Source organism: Pelophylax lessonae (assembly GCF_965119305.1).
Source record: "Pelophylax lessonae genome assembly, chromosome: 6".
NCBI classification, from domain to species: Eukaryota; Metazoa; Chordata; class Amphibia; order Anura; family Ranidae; genus Pelophylax; species Pelophylax lessonae.
Window position 1 is genome coordinate 323,995,179 of NC_138773.1, and position 21,143 is coordinate 324,016,321.

A 21,143-nucleotide genomic window follows, 5' to 3' on the forward strand; every position below is an offset into this window, starting at 1 on the left:
TTTTTATATGCAGTCCGCACTTAGAAGGCGCCCTCTCCTTTTTTTTTTTTGCTCCCTCCACCCTTAGCCTGCTGATTGGAAAATGAATGGGCAGCAGCAGACTGCATGGACAGAATACTGCATGGGCAGTGCAGTATTCATTTGTAACTTTTATATCAGCCTGGAGTTCAACTTTAAGTTTGAAAATACAAACAGAAAACAATTACTGGTCAAGAGATCGATTTTTCTGTTAGCGTTGGTCTGGATCGCATTATTGGAAATGACCCGAATTTTCAGGTTTCCACTGACCCCCATTATATGTCTGTGGGTAGCCTTACGTTTACAGCACCCAGTGACTGAAAAATGTGACTCAGCGCCTCCCTTGTGTCATGCAGGAGTCTCCTCGGCTCAGGTTTGGTCCGGCATCAGGAAACACTGAAATGACTGTTTATACTCAGAAACCAATCAGGTTCTCCCTCCTCTCCTCAGGGTTTTGTTCCAACCTGAAGCTGTAGGCTACATGGGTCAATTTAATAGCTCAGTCATGTTAAGAGTAGGTAGGTAATGTCCACATGTGATGCTGAGCCTCCATGACTTAAAGAGCTGAGGAGGAAGGTCTTAGATGATGCTGGATGTCCTCCAGCCTGGAAATGAGGAGGGCTCTGACTTGCTGCAGCTTCTAATGCACATTGTGAGACACTCACAGTGCGCAGTGAAAGAAGAAGAGGAGCCGGTACAACTGTGCAAGACTAAATTGGAGGCCAGAGGTCAGATTTAATCACTTCTGCATGCTACGTGTGTAGCTTATATCATGGGGAGCCATTTGTTGTATATGACTGGCGATTGCCTGCATTCAACTTGAGGAGCCCAGCCTCTGATTTAGTCTGGACCAGTCCAGCCTCTAAACCAGTCTGGAGGAGTCCAGCCCCTGATTTAGTCCAGAGGAGTTCAGCCCCTGATTTAGTCTGGAGGAGCCCAGCCTCTGATTCATCCTGGAGGAGCCCAGCCTCTGATTTAGTCTGAAGGAGTTCAGCCCCTTATTTACTCTGGAGGAGCCCATGCTCTGATTCATCCTGGAGGAGCCCAGCCTCTGATTCAGTCTAGATGAGCCCAGCCTCTGATTCAGTCTGGAGGAGCTCAGCCTCTGATTCAGTCTGGAGGAGCTCAGCCTCTGATTTAGCCTGGAGGAGCTCAGCCTCTGATTCAGTCTGGAGGAGCCCAGCCTCTGATTTAGTCTGAAGGAGTCCAGACCCTTATTTACTCTGGAGGAGCCCAGGCTCCGATTCAGTCTGGAGGAGCCCAGCCTCTGGTTCAGTCTGGAGGAGCCCAGCCTCTGATTCAGCCTGGAGGAGCTCAGCCTCTGATTCAGCCTGGAGGAGCTCAGCCTCTGATTCAGCCTGAAGGAGCCCAGCCTCTGATTCAGCCTGGAGGAGCACAGCCTCTGATTCAGCCTGGAGGAGCCCAGCCTCTGATTCAGCCTGGAGGAGCTCAGCCTCTGATTCAGCCTGGAGGAGCTCAGCCTCTGATTCAGCCTGGAGGAGCTCAGCCTCTGATTCAGCCTGGAGGAGCTCAGCCTCTGATTCAGCCTGGAGGAGCTCAGCCACTGATTCAGCCTGGAGGAGCTCAGCCTCTGATTCAGCCTGAAGGAACCCAGCCTCTTACTAACTATGGAGGAGCCAAGCCTCTGATTCTGCCGGAGGAGCTCAGCCACTGATTCAGTATGGGGGGGGCCCAGCCTCTAATTAAGCCTGAAGGAACCCAGCCTCTTACTAAGTAAGAAGGAGCCAAACCTCTGATTCAGCCTAGAGGAGCCCAGCCTCTGATTCAGCCTGGAGGAGCTCAGCCTCTGATTCAGCCTGGAGGAGCTCAGCCTCTGATTCAGCCTGGAGGAGCTCAGTTGTCAGATTGCTTTAGTTTACCATAAAACATTGTTTTAGGATTATCTGAGAAGAGGATGGACAACCTGAATGTTCTGGAATGTTAACAGCTGAGATCTGCATATACAGAACCTGTGCTTAAATAACAACCCCTTATTTGTCCCAAGACAGACATGGTCCAGTGTTGTCTACACTTGTGCAGATAGGAGGGATAGGAGCACCCCCCAATGTCAGTTTGAGGACCTGTTTTGCACTGTGCTTATCATTATATTTGGGAGAGCATTGCGGCGTCTTTGCCATGACCCGAGTTCCTGGGAGAAGTTTTTAATCTGCTGGAACCAATGTTGAGTTCGGGAGCCGTCACTGTCCCGGAACACATAACCTTCTTTCCTGATCTCCAAGAGTTCAAAGATGTCCTCACAGTCTGGGTCCATGGATGCCACACATTGTCCCAACCTCAGGGGGTCCCTGAGGACTGCAAACTTCCCATTACTTTTGTCTTTAATAAGAACCAAAACAGCGTCTTTGACGGTTTTCTCCAAAGAGGTGCCTTCCAACCCGGAGTCAGAGGTCCTCTTTGCATTGACCATCAGCAGTGCGTGAACGTTCTGGAACTTCAGAGATTTGCAACCTTTCTTGACCCACTGCCCGTCCGTCGGCTGTGCCAACTGTAAAGGTCCCTCCTTTATAAAGCGGGTCTCCTCTCTTGGCCAACCGACCAGCTTGATGGCCATCTCCCTCATCTCGATGTTGGTCACCTCTCGATTCTTCCTGCTCTCCCTCCGGAAGGATCGCAGGGTCCACGTGTTGCCCTCCTGTTTGGTCTTCATGTTGATGTGCTCTAAGTGCGATTCAATTCGGCTTTTGGCCTCCCAAAGGCTGCTGTGGTCCGGGTGGAACTCGGTGGTACCTTTCAGGATACGGCTCAGAAGGAGGGGATACTTGGTGACCCTTTGCAGTGGAGCCATCAGGAATGAACGCAAGTTCATGCGGCGAAGCGCGGTGTTGTCATTCTGAGACACATCCAGGAATATTCTAGAAGAAATAATACAAAGGTAATTATCACTGCAATAAAAGTCTTTACAAAACAAGCCTCATTACATATGTCCTATATTTGTGGGTATTAACATGCATGCAGCATACAGGACCATTAACATCAATCCATGTCCCTGAAGAAGCAAATAATCAAATGTCCCAACCATGCACACTCTGAGGCCAGCTTTGTTTGGATCTCATTCAACCAGTATGCTAACTACTGCAGCATCTAGGTCAGATCCATTGCAACCATTACTTTCATTTTCTATGATATGTGCCTTGATTTTTGGGTATTGAAAAATCTAGGCTCCTCCAGGCTGATTTAGAGGCTGGGCTCCTCAGAACAGAATCAGAGGCTAGGCTCCTCAGAAATGAATCAGAGCCTGGGCTCCTCCAATCTGAATCAGAGGTTGGGCTCCTCCAATCTGAATCAGAGGTTGGGCTCCTCCAATCTGAATCAGAGGTTGGGCTCCTCCAATCTGAATCAGAGGCTGGGCTCCTCCAGTCTGAATCAGAGGCTTTGCTCCCCCAGACTGAATCAAAAGCTGATCTTCTCCAGCCTGAATCAGAGTCCTCTCCTCAGTTTGTTTGGATCTCATTCAACCAGTATGCTAACTACTGCAGCATCTAGGTCAGTTCCATTGCAACCATTAATTTCATTTTTTTATGATATTTGCCCTGATTTTTGGGTACTGAAAAATCTGGGCTCCTCCAGACTGAATCAGAGGCTGGGCTCCTCCAGGCTGAAGCAGAGGCTGCACTCCTCAGAACTGAATCAGAGCTTGCGCTCCTCCAGTCTGAATCAGAGGCTGAACTCCTCAGAACTGAAACAGAGGCTGGGCTCCTCAGAACTGAATCAGAGGCTGGGCTCCCCCAGACTGAATCATAAGCTGAGCTTCTTCAGACTGAATCAGAGTCCTCTCCTCAGTTTGTTTGGATCTCATTCAACCAGTATGCTAACTACTGCAGCCTCTAGGTCAGTTCCATTGCGACCATTAATTTAATTTTCTATGATATTTGCCCTGATTTTTGGGTATTGAAAAATCTGGGGTCCTCCAGACTGAATATACGGCTGGGCTCCTCCAGACTGAATTAGAGGCTGGGCTCCTCCAGACTGAATTAGAGGCTGGGCTCCTCCAGACTGAATTAGAGGCTGGGCTCCTCCAGACTGAATTAGAGGCTGGGCTCCTCCAGACTAAGTCAGAGGCTGGGCTCCTCCAGGCTGACTCCAGACTGAATCAGACCAGTGGCTGGGCTCCTCCAGACTGAATCAGTGGCTGGGCTCCTCCAGACTGAATCAGTGGCTTGGCCCCTCAGAACTGAATCAGAGCCTGGGCTTCTCCAGCTTGAATCAGAGGCTGGGCTCCTCCAGACTGAATAAGAGGCTGGGCCCCTCAAAACTGAACCAGAGCCTGGGCTTCTCCAATCTGAATCAGAGGCTGGGCTCCTCCAGACTGAGTCAGAGGCTGCACTCCTGGCTGAATCAGAGGCTGGACTACTCCAGGCTAAATCAGAGACTGTGCTTCTCAGAACTGAATCAGAGGCTGGGCTCCTCAGAACTGAATCAGAGGCTGGGCTCCTCCAGGATGAATCAGAGGCTGAGCTTCTGGAGTCCTCTCCTCAGTTTTATTCGGATCTCATTCAACCAGTATGCTAATTACTGCAGCATCGAGGTCAGTTCTATTGCAACAATTACTTTCATTTTCTATGACATTTGCCCTGATTTTTAAGCATTGGATTTCTTGCTTTGGCCTCTGTCTGTTTTCTGTATATTTGTAAATTGTAGGAACATCCGAAAAAACCACAACTTTCTACACACCCCCACACCTCCCAACTTTACAAATTGAGAAGGAGAGACACCTAAGGGAAATTTGGTCCTGCGGCACACTATACTTGCTGCTGAGAAAAGTAGTATGGCTAAATTACGCTGAATTTGGGTCTGAGCCTACTTGCATATACACCACACCCATACTGTATGCCGCAGTCCTGGTACTCCCAAAATACTCCTTAATTATATTGGCACAAACACAGACACACATAAACCTCAGCACAAAGGATATTTTTGTAAAATGAAGTGTAAATTGTGTAATTTGCACACTCACATTTATTTACTGCAAATTATAACCAACAAAGTCTGCTGATTAAAATATCACATCGGTGTAACTTTTATGTAACATAGCGGATTCGTAAAGCTTATCTACTTGCCGACCGCCAGCACTGCATATACTGCGGCAGGTCGGCTCTGTCCCGGGAAACGACATAACTGCACGTCGCTTCGTGGGACCACTAGTGGGGGCGCGCACATGCCGATTGGCCACGGGGAAAGCCAATCAGCGGGTCCGGCGGCCGCGATTGCCACCGAGCACCCGCAATTGCTCCCCATAGAGTCAGAACGGCGGTGTGACGTTGTAAACGCAGCAGACCGCTGTTCTGTCAGTAATGAACACAGGGATCCTCCTATTTAGGAACACAAGTCTCTGTGTTCAATCAGTGAATACAACCCCCACACAGTTATAAAGCACCCCCTAGGGACACATTTAACCCTTTGATCGCCCCTGGTGTTAACCCCTTCCCTGCCAGTGTCATTAGTACAGTAACAGTGCATATTTTTAGCACTGATTACTGCAGTAATGTCACTGGTCCCCCCAAAAGTGTCAAAAATGTCACTTAGGGGTCCGATCTGTCCGCTGCAATGTCGCAGTCCTGCTAAAAATCGCAGATCGCCGCCATTACTAGTAAAAATGAAAGAAATAAAAATGACAAATCTTTCCCGTAGTTTGTAGACGTGATAACTTTTGTGCAAACCAATCAAAATACACTTAATGGGATTTTTTTACCAAAAATATGTAACAGAATACAAATTGGCCTAAAATATTGAAAAAATTAGATTTTTTCATGGGGGGGGATGTTATATAGCAGAAAGTAAAAAATATTGTTTTGTTTTTTAAGTATTGTTGGTTTTTTTTTTTGTTTATAGCGCAAAAAATAAAAATTGCAGAGGTGATCAAATACCACCAAAAGAAAGCCCTATTTGAGGGGAAAAAAAGGACATTCAGTTTATTTGGGTACAGCGTCGCACAACCACGCAATTGTCAGTTAAAGTAACGCAGTGCCGAATCGCAAAAAAATGGCCTGGTCATTAAGGGTGTAAAACCTTCCGGTCCAGAAGTGGTTAAAGTGAACGTCTGCATTTAACTTTAGGAGAATTTTTTCCTCTTTCGATGCTATGTTGTGATGCAAGCAGTAGAAAAAAAAAAAAAAAAAACAGTTTGCATAAATTGTTAGCATAACATGAAGATAAGAATAACTTGGGTTGGTGAGGGTGTTCTATCAGAATAGCGCTACCTATCAGATTCTGCAACCGGAAGTGACGTTTGGCCGAGAACAACTTACTGCGCATGCGGCATGCGTTCCAATAGGTTTCCTAATGTGACAGAACACGAAGCAGCGGCGGATACCTTCTTACACCCACGCAAGTCTTGAATTTTACATTTATTTTAGCAGTAAACTGAAATAGGCTATTTTTACCGCGACCGAGTGAAATACTCTATTTCACTATATAACCAGTTTGTCGCTGAGCAGTGCGGGGTGTACCAAGATGGCCGTCACCACCTTTTACCTGCAGGTTTCTCGCTATATTTACTATTTTACAATAATAATAGAAATGTAATCTTGTCATTCAGTGTATAAGGAGAGTTTACTGCGAAAATAAATGTAAAATTCGAGACTTGCGTGGGTGTAAGAAGATGGCTGTGTTCTGTCACATTAGGAAACCTATTGGAACGCATAGCGGCCATGTTGGAACGCATAGCGGCCATGTTGGAACGCATAGCGGCCATGTTGGAACGCATAGCGGCTATGTTGGAACGCATAGCGGCCATGTTGGAACGCATAGCGGCCATGCTGGAACGCATAGCGGCCATGTTGGAACGCATAGCGGCCATGTTGGAACGTATAGCGGCCATGCTGGAACGCATAGCGGCCATGCTGGAACGCATAGTGGCCATGTTGGAACGCATAGCGGCCATGTTGGAACGCATAGCGGCCATGTTGGAATGCATAGTGGCCATGCTGGAACGCATAGCGGCCATGTTGGAACGCATGGTGCATGCACAGTAAGTTGTTCCCGTCCGAACGTCACTTCCCGTTGCAGAATCTGATAGGTAGCGCTATTCTGATAGAACACCGGCAATATTTAGCTACTTTTTCTTAGGATTATGACAGCTACTTTTTCAATGGTTTGTGATTGCTAAAAAGTTGAATGATATTGTGTTCTGATATCGTTTATTTTCCTTTTTGTTTACATTGATTTTACACTTTTTTCATGGTGGGGGCAGGGCATGGTTAGTGGAAACCTGATCTTCACCTTCCTGCCATGTAGCAGCCAGCCTGCAATAGGCCACTATAGCAGTGATCTATTGCTGTGGGGGGGGGGGGGGGGGGTTGGGGGGAACTGGACAGCGCTGGAACAGTTCTGTCCGACCACTAAACTTTTAATATGAACAGAATGCAGAGGCGGGGCATCACATGTCAGCAGAAAAGGCGTTGGATGCCACCCCTGGCATGCGTATCAGGGGTTGCTAACCCCCATATTATGTACTCTGTAATACTTGATGTTTGGATGTATGTGCGGACCTGTATGTCTTAAACCTTTAAAAATAGATAATAAATCATTTAGAAAAAATCTTAAGCATGCATTTGTGTTAAAGTTTAGTATTTAGGATGCAATTTGATTGGAAGCGCCGCTTAGGAAAAACCTCTTCTGCAGTACCACTAATGGCCAACAGGTGGAGACAAAGCCACATTTTTCTTTTACCTCCCATTGCACTGCTTGATGGAATTTGTACATCTGTCCCTGCTGACTATTGGGATTGTATTTTTACATATTTTTACTCAATTATGTTTACCACTAAAAATATTTATTTAAAATGTATTTTTATTAAAGTAAATGTGAAATGTCACATACAAGCCTTTCTTAGAGCCAAACTCCAGACAAACAGCTAAATACACAGATGCAAGAGGGTCGCTGGTTAGAATCCCAACCACGACACTACCTGCCTGGAGTTTGCATGTTCTCCCTGTGCCTGCGTGGGTTTCCTCCGGGTACTCCGGTTTCCTCCCACACTCCAAAGACATGCTGGTAGGTTAATTGGATCCTGTATATAAAAATTGGCCCTACTATGTATGTATGAATGTGAGTTAGGGACCTTAGATTGCACGCTCCTTGAGGGCAGAGACTGATGTGAATGTGTAATGTATATGTAAGGCGCTGAGTAAATTGACAGCGCTATACAAGTACCTGAAATAAAATAAATAATAAATACTATAGATATATAGAAGCTGTTATACCTGTGTCTCTTTCCATACAGTCCTGCAATGTTGCTGACCTGACCTTTCCCTGCTGCAGTTAGGCAATACAGCTTGGTCACCTCCCCACCCCCCTGCCTGTGATTAGACAGCGAAGGAGCAGCAGGCTACTGTTAGGCTTATCTGTCTGCTCTCTCCTCCTGTCAGTGTGTTAAATATGTGAACATACAGAGCGACTGCCACCCCATCCTTCTCCAGTCTGATGAAACAAATAGTATACCGCTCATAGCAATCACCCCCAAATTTCACCACCACTGCACACGGAAAGGGTGCTGGCCCTGTACACATCAGAAGATATATAATGAAAAAAATCCAGATGGCCACACTCCAATGAAATCACCTTTGTTCGTCCATAAGTATAAAACAACAATCCATAGAGCAAAGTGAGGGTACAGATACAGCACAGTACAGCTAACGCGTTTCACACCCTTCTCGGTGCTTAGCCATAGCTGCTATAGCTCATAGATTTGATTAGGCACAGAGGAGGGTGTGAAACGCGTTAGTTGTACTGTGCTGTATCTGTACCCTCACTATGCTGTATGGATTGCCGTTTTATACTTATGGATGAATAAAGGTGATTTCATTGGAGTGCGAACATCCGGACTTTTTTCACTACTTCTCCAGTCAGAGTTCTGCTATGCAGGGATTTATCAGCAGCTAATACCAAGAGAGGTTGTGGTAATTATATCGGCTGCATTAAAGGAAAAAAAAACATATATATCTATATATATATATATATATGTAGATGTAGATATAGATATATATATTACTGAATGCATAACTGCACTATTTGTATATATATATATATATATAGATATTTTTTTTTACAATATATTTATTGAATACATTTCTATAAGTGTACAGAATACAAAAGGTGTCAAACATGACACTATAGAGGTATTTTTTTCTATATTGTACATTACATCCCTCTTCTTTTACAATAGATATAAAAAGTCTACACACCCCTGTTAAAATTTCAGGTTTCTGTGATGTAAAAAAATGGGACAAAGATAAATAATTTCAGAACTTTTTCCTCCGATTTTTGTCACTTTTACCTACAGGTAAGCCTACAATAAGGCCTATAATAAGGCTTACCTGTAGGTACAAATAATATCTCCTAAATCTGCACGGTTTAAGAGATATTTGCCCTTCATGCAGCCGCTGACGTCTGCGGCGCATGCGCTCTGAAGGTCCGGCGGACTTTCAGAGCTGCTTGCCGGATCTTGCCGGAAAATAAAACTCCCGTGTGCATGCGTTACTTTAACTGACAATTGTGCAGTCGTGCGACGCTGTACCCAAATAAACCTGATGGTCTTTTTTTTCCCACAAACAGAGCTTTCTTTTGGTGGTATTTGATCACCTGTGCGATTTTTATTTTTTGCGCTATAAACAAAAAAAAAAAAAAAACAATATTTTTCACTTTCTGCTATATAACATTCCCCAAATAAAAATCTATTTTTTAAACTTTTTAGGCCAATTTGTTTTCTGCTAGTTATTTTTGTTAAAAAAAAAAATCGCAATAAGTGTATTTTGATTGGTTTGCGCAAAAGTTATTACATCTACTAACTACGGGAAAGATTTTTGTCATTTTTATTTATTTATTTTTTTTACCAGTAATGGCGGCGATCTGCGATTTTTTGCAGGACTGCGACATTGCGGCGGACAGATCGGACCCCTAACTGACATTTTTTGACACTTTTGGGGGGACCGGTGACATTACTACAGTAATCAGTGCTAAAAATATGCACTGTTTCTGTAATAATGACACTGGCAGGGAAGGGGTTAACACCAGGGGTGATCAAAGGGTTAATTAATGACCAGGCCATATTTTGGGATTCAGCACTGCGTTACTTTAACAGACAATCACGCGGTCAATCGACGCTGTACCCAAATAAAATTGATGTCCTTTTTTCCCCACAAATAGCTCCGCCCCCCAGGAGCACTCCCGAGTCAGCCTGCGGCAGTATATCTACAGCGGGCGGTCTGCAAGTGGTTAAGGACAATGTATCAGATTTTTTAAATGTAGCTGTTTTTTTTTTTTTTGGCCTCTTTGTGTATTTTTAAAGGATGTAAAAGTAAAGAATACGTTTTATCAATATTACATTATGTCTCATGTGAGTGCCAATAAAATCCACCCCCAGCAGAACTGAGTCTTGCAAACCTTTTGCATATCTATCTATATTATCAGGGTGTGACACGGGTAAAGGTTCCCCCCCCCTTTCTTCTATCGTGTTCACTGTGCTTATTTAGAAAAGTAGGGTGCTGGTAAATTACATATTGATTAGCCCCTTCCCCCACGCTCCTAAAACATCCCCCGCAGCAACTGCGGAGAGAGGAGAGGAAGAAAGCCAGCAGCACTGTGGGGCATGGGGGCCAACACGAGGAAGGAAGTCTGGACAGCAGGACCGGAACAAGGGGTGGGCAGGAGGGTCGGTTGCCCTGGGCGCAATGGTTTATTGCGCGATTGGGGGGGCACCTTGACCCTAACTTTAAGGGAAGGGGAGGCAGCTTGGCATCCTTGCCCTGAGCGCTAGATAACAGATAACATTGGCCCGGCACTGCCGGGCAGTAGGGGAAACCTGCACCACACATAGTGAATAGGGTATGCCCAGGCACACCTGGCACACCCCTTGCGCACGCCTATGGGTGGTATAGATTTGATGATCACTGAAGGAATTTAGAGCATGGTCTCACCTTAGGAGCTCCTTCTCCTTCTCCAGAGCGTTGAGCGTGGCCACCGATGTCGGCTGCTGGAGGCAGTAGGTCTGGAAGGCCGGCAGCATGTTGACAAAGTCCAAGAAGATCTCCCCGATGCAGACTGTCATCAGGTCATCGTCACCCTGTGGAGGGGAGAACACAATACAAGGCTTGCTGAATGAGCCAACTAATGACTGTATCACTATACAAAGACCTAAGGGTTCACTATGTGCAATCACAGAGATCGAATGTAATTCGGAGCGCACTGCTCCTCAATGACATGCGATCTCTGTGCGGTGCAAATTTCAGCCATACATTTTGTATGGCTGAATTCGCACCGCAAATCGCACTAAACACACACAGGACCCTTTTCTTTTATCCGCAGCAGAATAGGATCACATGGTGGTTCACACTAGTGCGATCCGATTCTGTGCGAACTTGCAGATCGCACTGCGATATGCGATCTCAACTGGGGGTGTCGTTAACTTTTAATTGACACCCCCAGAATATCGCATATGGCAGTGTGAACCGGGACTTAGTGTCGGTTCCCATATATGCTATGCGGGAACCCTGTGAATCCACTGCGGGTTCCCGCATCGCATTCAACTCGCAGGCAGCTCACACTGCCATATGCAAATCTGCTGGGGTGTCAATACAAAGTTAACGACGCCCCCAGATCAGTTCGCATATCGCAGTGCGAACTGTCAGTTCGGACATGAATCGGATCGCATAGGTGTGAACACCCATGTGATCCAATTCTGGTGCAGACCCAAAAAAGGGTCCTGTGCGAGTTGTGTCCGAATCCGATGCAAATTCAGCCATACATACAATCTGTATGGCTGAATTCGCATCGCACAGATATCACATTTTGATTTGCAGAGCAGTGCACTCTGAATCACATGCGATGTCTGTCATCGCATATGTGTGAACCGGCGCTTATGCTCAAATGACGGTACTTTTTTTTTTATTGAAGGCATTTATATAGCAGCAGCAATTTCGTGCTTTACATAGTAGAGACATTCATTCATAGGCCCTGCTGGCAAGGAGCTTACAATCTTTTTTTTTTTTTACACCATACATATAATTATATGATATCACCAAGCATGATGTGCTGAAGATGTGATAAACCCCTGCTGGGTGATAATTAGTGGTCGACCGATATCGTTTTTTTATTGCCAATACCGATACCAATATATATTTTTTTTTTTTTCACAGGTACTCTGGTGGAGGGATCTGGGGGGGTCTAAAAGACCTCAAACCTCTCCTCTGCACCTCAAAGCATTCAAAACGCCAAGTTTGGCTGTTTTGAATGCTCTCTTTTTTTTTATTTGTCGCCGAGTACCCGGAAGTGATGTCATGAAATTACTTCCGGGTTTTTTTTACATGGAGACCCGATCAGAGCCGAATGCGGCTTTGATCGGGTCTTATCTTCGGCGGACATGCAGGCTTGTTAGGGACAGAAGACCCGGGCGAGCCGCCGAAGGCGGCGGGAGGGGGACGTCCCCTCCCACTCCTTGTAATGACAGCTGAGCGGCTTCTCAGCCGCATCGGTTGTCATTACAAGACAGCCGACCGTCGGCTATGGACGCCGGTAGCGGGGTGATGCCTCTAGCTGCAGGAATCACTCTGGTACAGCACTTTCCCGAAGTATCAGCAATATCGGTAACCTCCGGGGCCGATTCGGATATATCGGGGAAAGTGCATATCGGCCCCCGATACATCGGCATTGCCGATAATCGGTCACTCCCTATTGATAATAGCATGTACCTGCTAGGTTCAGGAATTTGAACCCGTACATACTCTAGGTTTTATGGAAATAAGTTATTGTACAAATTCTGAAACGTTGTTTCAACTAGCAACTCTACCTTGTGAGTTAAGTGTCTAAGAATTGTATTTTTTTTTTTACTTTTTCTTTATTTGTTTTTCATATATCAATAGAAAAATATAAACCGCATCCAATTCAATATATACATACTGTACATTCATATTACAAAAAAAGTTCCCTTCTCCCCCCTCCCTCCCGCCTATCCCCTCCCCATATTTTACCAATTACTCTATTTCTTCTACCACCTTCTTTGTTTTCTTCCCTTCTCTTTCTATGTCTTTTCACCCCTCTTATCTCCACGTATTTCCTCCTTCTTTTGAATTGAACCCGTTTTTCCCAGGTGGTGTTAAGCCTCTCTAATTGATCTTCCATTTCATAGATATACTCAATTCTTTTAAACCAATCCTTTGTCGTAGGACTCTCTGGGTCTCCCCATTTTTTTTGGTATTGCCACCTTTGCTGCATTCATCAAATGGGCAATACTGTACTCCAATGGCGGCCCGTCCATTAGGGGCGCCCCCCTAATCCATGCGCCCGACCCCTAATCTACATGCACGAGACTTTAAAATCACTTTAAGCTGCTTTTGGAGTGAAACGCATAAGTGGAGCACGTAGATGTTCTCTATATTGAGGTCTCTTCTTGGAGGACCCCAAAGAACCTCTCATGGAGGTTGATGAGTTCCTGTAAGTTGCTGAACATGACAGCCAGCTTTATGTATTTTACTCTATGATTAAGCTCCTCTTGGAGTGAAACGCGTAAGTTAGGTTTTCTCTATATTGGGTGATACGAATAAATGTACTTTGGAGTCTTTGAAGTTTTAACAGCTCCATTCTTGTTTCTCTGCCTTTAAATTTGCCCAACATTTCATGTCTCTGCCCCCTGGGCTTTTACCTGGTCAAACGCTTGATCGATCTCTTCTTGGAGGACCTCGAGGAACTTCTCATTGAGGTCGATGAGTTCCTGTATGTTGCTGAACACGACGGCCAGCTGCTCCTGAGTCAGTAATCCTGCCGTCTGCATGGGGAGGTAGAATTCCTCTTTAATGATCCTCAGATCCTCCCCATAACTTGTCTCCGTGTTGACAAATTCCAGGACAGCTTCCTTGCGCTCCATGCGGCGGGTGAGGCATTTTATGCACAGGGTCTCTCTCCTCTTGCCCCGGCTCTCAGTTTCCATGGCGGAGTTGCTCTCCCCGCAGTCTATGCAAGGCCGGTGGGCCTCCCAGGCCTCCAAAGAAGCACTGGCTTCCGCCACTCTGGCTCTCCACCTCCGGGATAAGGCATCTCCAATGCCGCTGTCCACTCGCTCAACCTCTCCGGGCTTGGCCGGCCTGGTGCTCCCTTCGCACTCCTCCCTCTCGTCGCTGACTCCTACAATGCCGCTGTCGGTGCTTAAGCTGCTGATGTTGCTCCAGCGATGACGCGACCGATAGCAGCGTCTGGATGAGTGATTCTCCTCTTTGCCGGAGCTGCAGGAAGTGGTGGTGTTGGCTTTCATCAATGTTGGCCCTGCGCCATAAAGAACAAAGAGGTTAACAACTTGTACATTATCTATCTATCTATCTATCTATCTATCTATCTATCTATCTATCTATCTATCTATCTATCTATCTATCTATCTATCTATCTATCTATCTATCTATCTATCTATCTATCTATCTATCTATCTATCTATCTAGAGTATGGCACAACTGCAACCCTACCAAGACATGGCCGTCCACCTAAACTGACCGGCCGGGCAAGGAGAGCATTCATCAGAGAAGCAGCCAAGAGGCCCATGGGAACTCTGGAGGAGCTGCAGAGATCCACAGCTCAGGTGGGAGAATCTGTCCACAGGACAACTATTAGTCGTGTGCTCCACAAATCTGCCCTTTATGGAAGAGTGAGAAGAAGAAAGCCATTGGTGGAAGAAAGCCATAAGAAGTCCTGTTTGCAGTTTGGGAGAAGCCATGTGGGGGACACAGCAAACATGTGGAAGAAGGAGCTCTGCTCAGATGAGACCAAAACTGAACTTTTTGGCCTAAAAGCAAAATGCTGTGTGTGGGGGAAAACTAACACTGCACATCACCCTGAACACACCATCCCAACTGTGAAACATGGTGGTGGTAGCATCATGTTGTTGGGATGCTTTTCTTCAGCAGGGACTGGGAAGCTGGTCAGAGTTGATGGGAAGATGGATGGAGCCAAATACAGGGCAATCTTAAAAGAAAACCTGTTAGAGTCTGCAAAAGACTTGAGACTGGGGCAGAGGTTCACCTTCCAGCAGGACAACAACCTGAAACATCCAGCCAGAGCTACAATGGAATGGTTTACATCAAAGCATATTCATGTGTTAGAATGGCCCAGTCACAGTCCAGACCTAAATCACATTGAGAATCTGTGGCAAGACTTCAAAAATTGCTGTTCACAGACGCTCTCCATCCAATCTGACAGAGATGAGATATTCTGCAAAGAAGAATGGGCAAAAATGTCCTCTCTAGATGTGCAAAGCTGGTAGAGACATCCCCAAAAAGACTTGCAGCTGTAATTGCAGGGAAAGGCGGTTCTACAAAGTTTTGACTCCGGGGGGTGAATACAAATGCAGCCACACTTTTTCACGGATTTATTTGTATCATTTATCATTTTCCTTCCACTTCACAATTATGGCCACTTTGTGTCGGTCTATCACATAAAATACCAATAAAATACATTTACATTTTTGGTTGTAACATGACAAAATGTGGAAAATTTTAAGGGGTGTGAATACTTTTTCAAGGCGCTGTATGCATATATATTCTATCTATCTATCTATCTATCTATCTATCTATCTATCTATCTATCTATCTATCTATCTATCTATCTATCTATCTATCTATCTATCTATCGGCCGCCCGCTCCAACCGGCAATTCTCAGTGGATCCAAATAAAACAATATATAATTTATATAACTTTTTGGGATTTGTTTGAATTCTTTACTATGTCCATTTGGAAATTATTGATAAATCCGAATCTCCGATAATGAATTTTTCATCTGAAAATGAATGAACAGAATCACACATGTCTAGTATTTATTTTTTAATGTCAGTTGTTTTTTCCATCCCATTGGGGCAGGCAAACGCAAAACACCCCGCGACTGAGTGCGTTTTATGTGGTTGCTGCACACTTTTTGGCAAAAATGGGCATAAATGGGGATAAACTGATACAACAGGCGGTGGGGAGAGGTCACATCGCCTCCTCACTGCCTGTTGCTCGCCTCTGAAAAGTAATATAAACCTAGATTGCTCTTCAGAGGGGTGGTAGATCTAGATGCACATCTGAAGAGATTATTCTCCCAGTTCCTCTTGTGTCTCCAGGTTAGAAAGTGAAGGGAAATCTCCCCAACAGGACAGCAAAACTAAAAATAAAAGAAAACTGTCAGGGGTTCCAACTATTTCCTATTTTACCCAAAATTAAAAAAAAAAATGATATTTAGCTGTGAGTGGAGTGGAGAGGGGTTAGTGATGGTTCACATGTCTGCCCAAAGCAATAAAAGGTCCATTGTTGGTGGATGTTTTCTGTGACATATACAGCTTTCCATTAACCCTTCCATGGGCTCAGGGTAGGGGAGCCCTCTGGTGGGTGGGGGGACCCCTCTGGTGGGTGGGGGTCAGCGGTAATGTAAGTATAATAGCTCAGCGGGTACCGTTCTCTTTCTCCTGCCTCTGCCGGTGTGCATGCTGCCGGGCCGCCGCTGCGATCTTCAGCTCCAGCTGTTTCCTCTTCACTGCGTCCGTGGGCATGGGGTCACTGAAGTGCGGGCGCAGGCGGCAGCCACGCTGGCTTTTCCCTGAGTCACCGGCTTCATGAGTCATGTCTGAGCTCGACCTCCGACACCCGGGACTGCAGAGCTGAAAGACAAAGATAATGAAAGAATGAGTGACACAGCCAGTCCACCCCATTCATCCATCCGTCCGTCCCTCCATCCGTCCGTCCATCCATCCATCTGTCCATCCGCTATCTATCTATCTATCTCATATCTCTCTGTATCTATCTATCTATCTATCTATCTATCTATCTATCTATCTATCTATCTGTCTGTCTGTCTGTCTGTCTGTCTGTCTGTCTGTCTGTCTGTCTGTCTGTCTGTCTGTCTGTCTGTCTGTCTGTCTGTCTGTCTGTCTGTCTGTCTGTCTGTCTGTCTGTCTATCTATCTATCTATCTATCTAATCTCATATCATATTTGGTATATTTGACCCATAGGTATGTAGCACCACCCCCGCAGGAGCTGCTGATTAGATTATTGGGTCTACGTCCTGCCTAACAACCCACAGAATTGGCTCGAACCCTCCCTAGGCACAACTGACCCAGAATAGGACTGGAATACCAAATGGCTACACAGATTGGAATATAACACTTCAATAAATAATAATGACCTGTTACCTCTTTCCAGCTGCAGTCCTTCTGGGTAATACAAGGTGACCACACACAAGCTTGCTTTTAAACAGGAAAGTTATTTACTGTAAATCAAATAAACAGTTTCGATACAGTAAAATATGACTTTGTAAAAGGATATACTAATTAATTAATCAAAGATAAGATAAATACTGTGATATCACTCCTCAAGGGCACATTAATTGTTTCAGGAAATGTCTCAGAGCCTATAGGACCACCATCTTAATCACTATTATACTTTTGGAGATAAGGCTCAGCATTCAGTTAGACACAGTATCAGAATGTCAGACCTATCTGAGTCCGCTGTTTCTTCTCTATATCTTCGCTAGCAACGTTGGTGCACTCGCAATTTGTAATCCACATTGAGGATGGGTGATCAATAGAGAGAATGGCAGCAAACAGTTAGTAATCACCGCGGGTTGTCTGTGCAGGATTGCCGGTAAAACTTCTGTGAGAGATGTACTGGGCCACCTGGTATATTGCCTTCTACTACTCTAAGGCTAATCCTGACTAAAGTTACTTCTTTGATAGATAGAGTCAGTTTTTGGGCAGGTGCCCTCTCACCAACAGGACTGTCTCCCAGGAAGCCTCCGCTGCTGTCTCAGTCTCCGGCCTCTGTCACCAGCCGCGCTAGGTATTTGGGGTGGATGAGTCTGGTCTCTGTAGAACATCGATGGGACCTCCAGGAGGGATCCTCTACTGGAGATGAAACACTGCAACTTAGTCACTTAAGGCCCAGGAGTTTCGGCCTAGCATACAGCATCAGCCCACAGCACTGGCATCCTGCTTGTCTCACTGTGTCTTTCCCAAGAGAGTGAGCCTGGCTCCTCCCTTCCTTTATAAAGCTTCCCCCAGAAGGCTGTGCGGTGAAGCAGTGCATCCTGGTAGTCCAAGAGCACTATGGATGATGAAGTCTCTCAACTTCCTGAAAGGAAAATCACATCACAAGAAATTCCATAGTAGCTGCAGTGTGTCGTTTTGGCCACTAGATGGAGCCGAGTTCCTCTCAAATGTCAAACAATCATCTTTCAGGCATATTAAACACCGCTACACACTCCCCCCACTTAAGAAACTTTGGTCCCCAAAGAGGACAACAGCATGTACTCCAGTGCATATGTTGGCAGTACACAACAAAAACATTAACATATGCATAACAGGGAATTATCTTCCTTTTCATAAGCAGAATTCAAACTCAACAACTGCATATTACAACACAGGTTCGACATAGGAACCTCCCACCAATTGTCAGGGGAGGGAAGGTAATTCTGTTCACAGACCCCTGACACTTGAGTGGCTTGTACAGATGTGCCTGGGGGTGAGCTAGGGTTGTCCTCCACCAAATCTGCGGTGGAAGAACTAGGCTGATCAAGAGTTCGTTTGGAAGTAAAGATAGCCTCTTCCGAGCATTCACCCAATTGGTCATAGGTCAGTCTTTTGGGTGGGTGAATGACTCTTCTTTCCCTCTGTTCTTTGGGATGCACGATCTCAGAGGTACTAGGACCAGCCACTTCTGGGGATTCTTCAATGTCCTCCTCCTCATGTTCCAACACACAGGAATCTGATGCTTCAAGAGCGGTCAGTTCTTCTTCAGAGAAAGGTGCAACCTCCTCCTCAGGATCTTCATCCTCAACTACTTCTTCTGGAAGCATGTGGAAAGGTATGAATTCGGGGGCTTCCGCCCGAAGGGTTCCTCTGTCAGCCAATTCGGATGAAGACAGGGAGGCAGGTGTGGGTTCTGGTAACTGAGACGACCACATCCAGTCAGGTACCTCCTCTTCATCTTCCAGATCTTCAGATGGAGAATTTCCTCCCCTCACATCTGGGAGTGTCGACTGAGATCTGGTGACTGGTCTGGACAGGCGAGAGGTCGAAGGGGTCTCTGGCGAATCTACGACAGGAGGCATGCGAACTGCTTCAGAGAGAGGCAGTAAATGGTTCCTATGCCAAGTCTTCAATGGACCCACACTTCCTTCAGGCCGAATTTGATACACAGGGAGGTTTGGTAGTTGCTTGCAGATAACATAAGGTTGGGACTTCCAGCGGTCTGCCAACTTGTGTTTTCCCGGGACACCCAAGTTCCTCAACAATACCCTGTCCCCTGGTTGCAAGTCTTGGATCCGAACTTTTAAGTCGAAATTCCTTTTATTCCTCAGTCCACGTTGATCAGATGTGGCCTGAGCTTTATCATAGGCCGATTTCAGACTCTTCCGCAGTCGGTCCACATATCCCTTGTGCGATGCTGAAGAGGTGTGATCGGGCGAGATGCCAAAGGCCAAATCCACTGGCAATCGAGCCTCTCGTCCAAACATTAGACGATAAGGGGAATATCCAGTAGCATCACTGACAGTACTGTTGTAGGCATGCACAATGGCAGCTACATGTTTGCCCCAATGCTGTTTTTTCTCTGAGCTCAAAGTCCCCAACATGTCCAAAAGAGTCCTGTTAAATCTTTCTGGCTGGGGATCCCCTTGTGGATGGTAGGGAGTAGTTCTAGTCTTTTGGATGCCTAACAGATCTAACAGTCTCTTGATCAGTCTGCTTTCAAAGTCTCTTCCCTGATCTGAATGGAGGCGTTGTGGTAACCCATAGTGTACAAAGAACTTTTCTACAAGAACTTTGGCTACTGTAGAGGCCTTCTGATCCCTTGTTGGGAATGCTTGGGCGTATCTGGTAAAATGGTCTGTTACCACAAGGACACTCCCTTGGCCACTCAGATCAGGCTCTAGGCAAAGGAAATCAATGCACACCAGTTCCATGGGTCCCTGGCTTTGCAGATGGCCCATTGGGGCTGCTTGACGTGGCAGAGTCTTCCTTTGTATACATCGGACACAAGAATGACAGTATCCTTCAACTTCGGCCCTCATACAGGGCCAGTAGAACCTGTCTCTGACAAGCTGAAAAGTTCTTTCAGGTCCCAGATGGCCATGATTATCATGAAGAGCAGCCAGAACTCTCTCCCTGTATTTAGCTGGTAAGAACAGTTGCCACTTCTCCTCCAGATCTTCAGATGGGCCTCTTCGGTAGGCCACCCCTTCTCGGATCTGTAACCGGGTCCACTCTCTATGCAACAGACGGGCCCCCTGAGGAGAGTCGGTGAGAAGCAACTCAGGGCGCTGGATCTCCAAGGCTTCCAAAAGAAGTTTTCCCAGAGGGTCTTCCAGCTGCTCCTTCCTCAAGTCCCTTTTGGACAGCCGGGGTAAATCTTCCCCTTCAACCTGGGTCACCCTGCAATAGTATTTGGGTACTCCGACAGCCGAAACCCCAATCTCTTCGGCTCTTGATCCTCCTCTGGATCGAAGTTCAGTTCCCTGATATAGGGCACGCACCCCTTCTGGAGCCAAATGGGTCCATTCTTCATCAGGTTCGTGTGGTGCATGCAACCTTCTGGATAGGGCATCTGCATCCCTGTTCCCGATTCCTGGCCGATACTTCAGGCTGAAGTTGAAGCTAGAGAGGGCAGCCAACCATCTGTGTCCTGTGGCATCCAGCTTGGCTGTAGTCAACAGATAGGTAAGGGGATTATTATCCGTCTTGACAATGAATTCAGCTCCGTACAGGTAATCTTTCAATTTGTCAACCACTGCCCACTTCAAGGCCAAGAATTCAAGTTTGTGGGTAGGATAATTCCTTTCAGCAGGTAGTAGACTCCTGCTCACGTAGGCTACGGGTCGCAGGTGGCCCTCATGTTCCTGGTAGAGTACCCCACCCAGCCCATCTCGGCTGGCATCGACATGTAGTTCATATGGTTTCGTGGGGTCTGCGTAGGCCAACACAGGGGCAGTGGTTAGATTCTTTTTCAACTGAATGAAAGCCCCTTCACATTCTGGGGTCCACTGATCCTGGATGGACTCCTTGGCCTTCCGGGGTCCCATGGTGGACTTCATTGGCTTGACCAGTTCAGGAACGTCATCTTCTTCGTTCTTTAGTAACTCATTGAGGGGTCGGGCAATCTT

The 21,143-nt window shown here is 46.1% G+C and overlaps 1 protein-coding gene across 1 annotated transcript in view; it reads right to left on the bottom strand.

The window, feature by feature from the left end:
• Window positions 1-1,814: 1,814 nt before the first annotated feature.
• Window positions 1,815-21,143, bottom strand: part of LOC309559053 (uncharacterized protein) — a 156,470-nt gene continuing 137,141 nt past the window's right edge. Inside the window, exons 4-7 of the mRNA XM_082262185.1 lie at window positions 16,442-16,646; window positions 13,673-14,289; window positions 10,953-11,098; window positions 1,815-2,891 (exon numbers count right to left, since the gene is read on the bottom strand). Coding sequence (XP_082118311.1) covers window positions 2,087-2,891; window positions 10,953-11,098; window positions 13,673-14,289; window positions 16,442-16,646 — 1,773 coding nt within the window. The 3' untranslated portion in view covers window positions 1,815-2,086. The remainder of the gene's footprint in view (window positions 2,892-10,952; window positions 11,099-13,672; window positions 14,290-16,441; window positions 16,647-21,143) is intronic.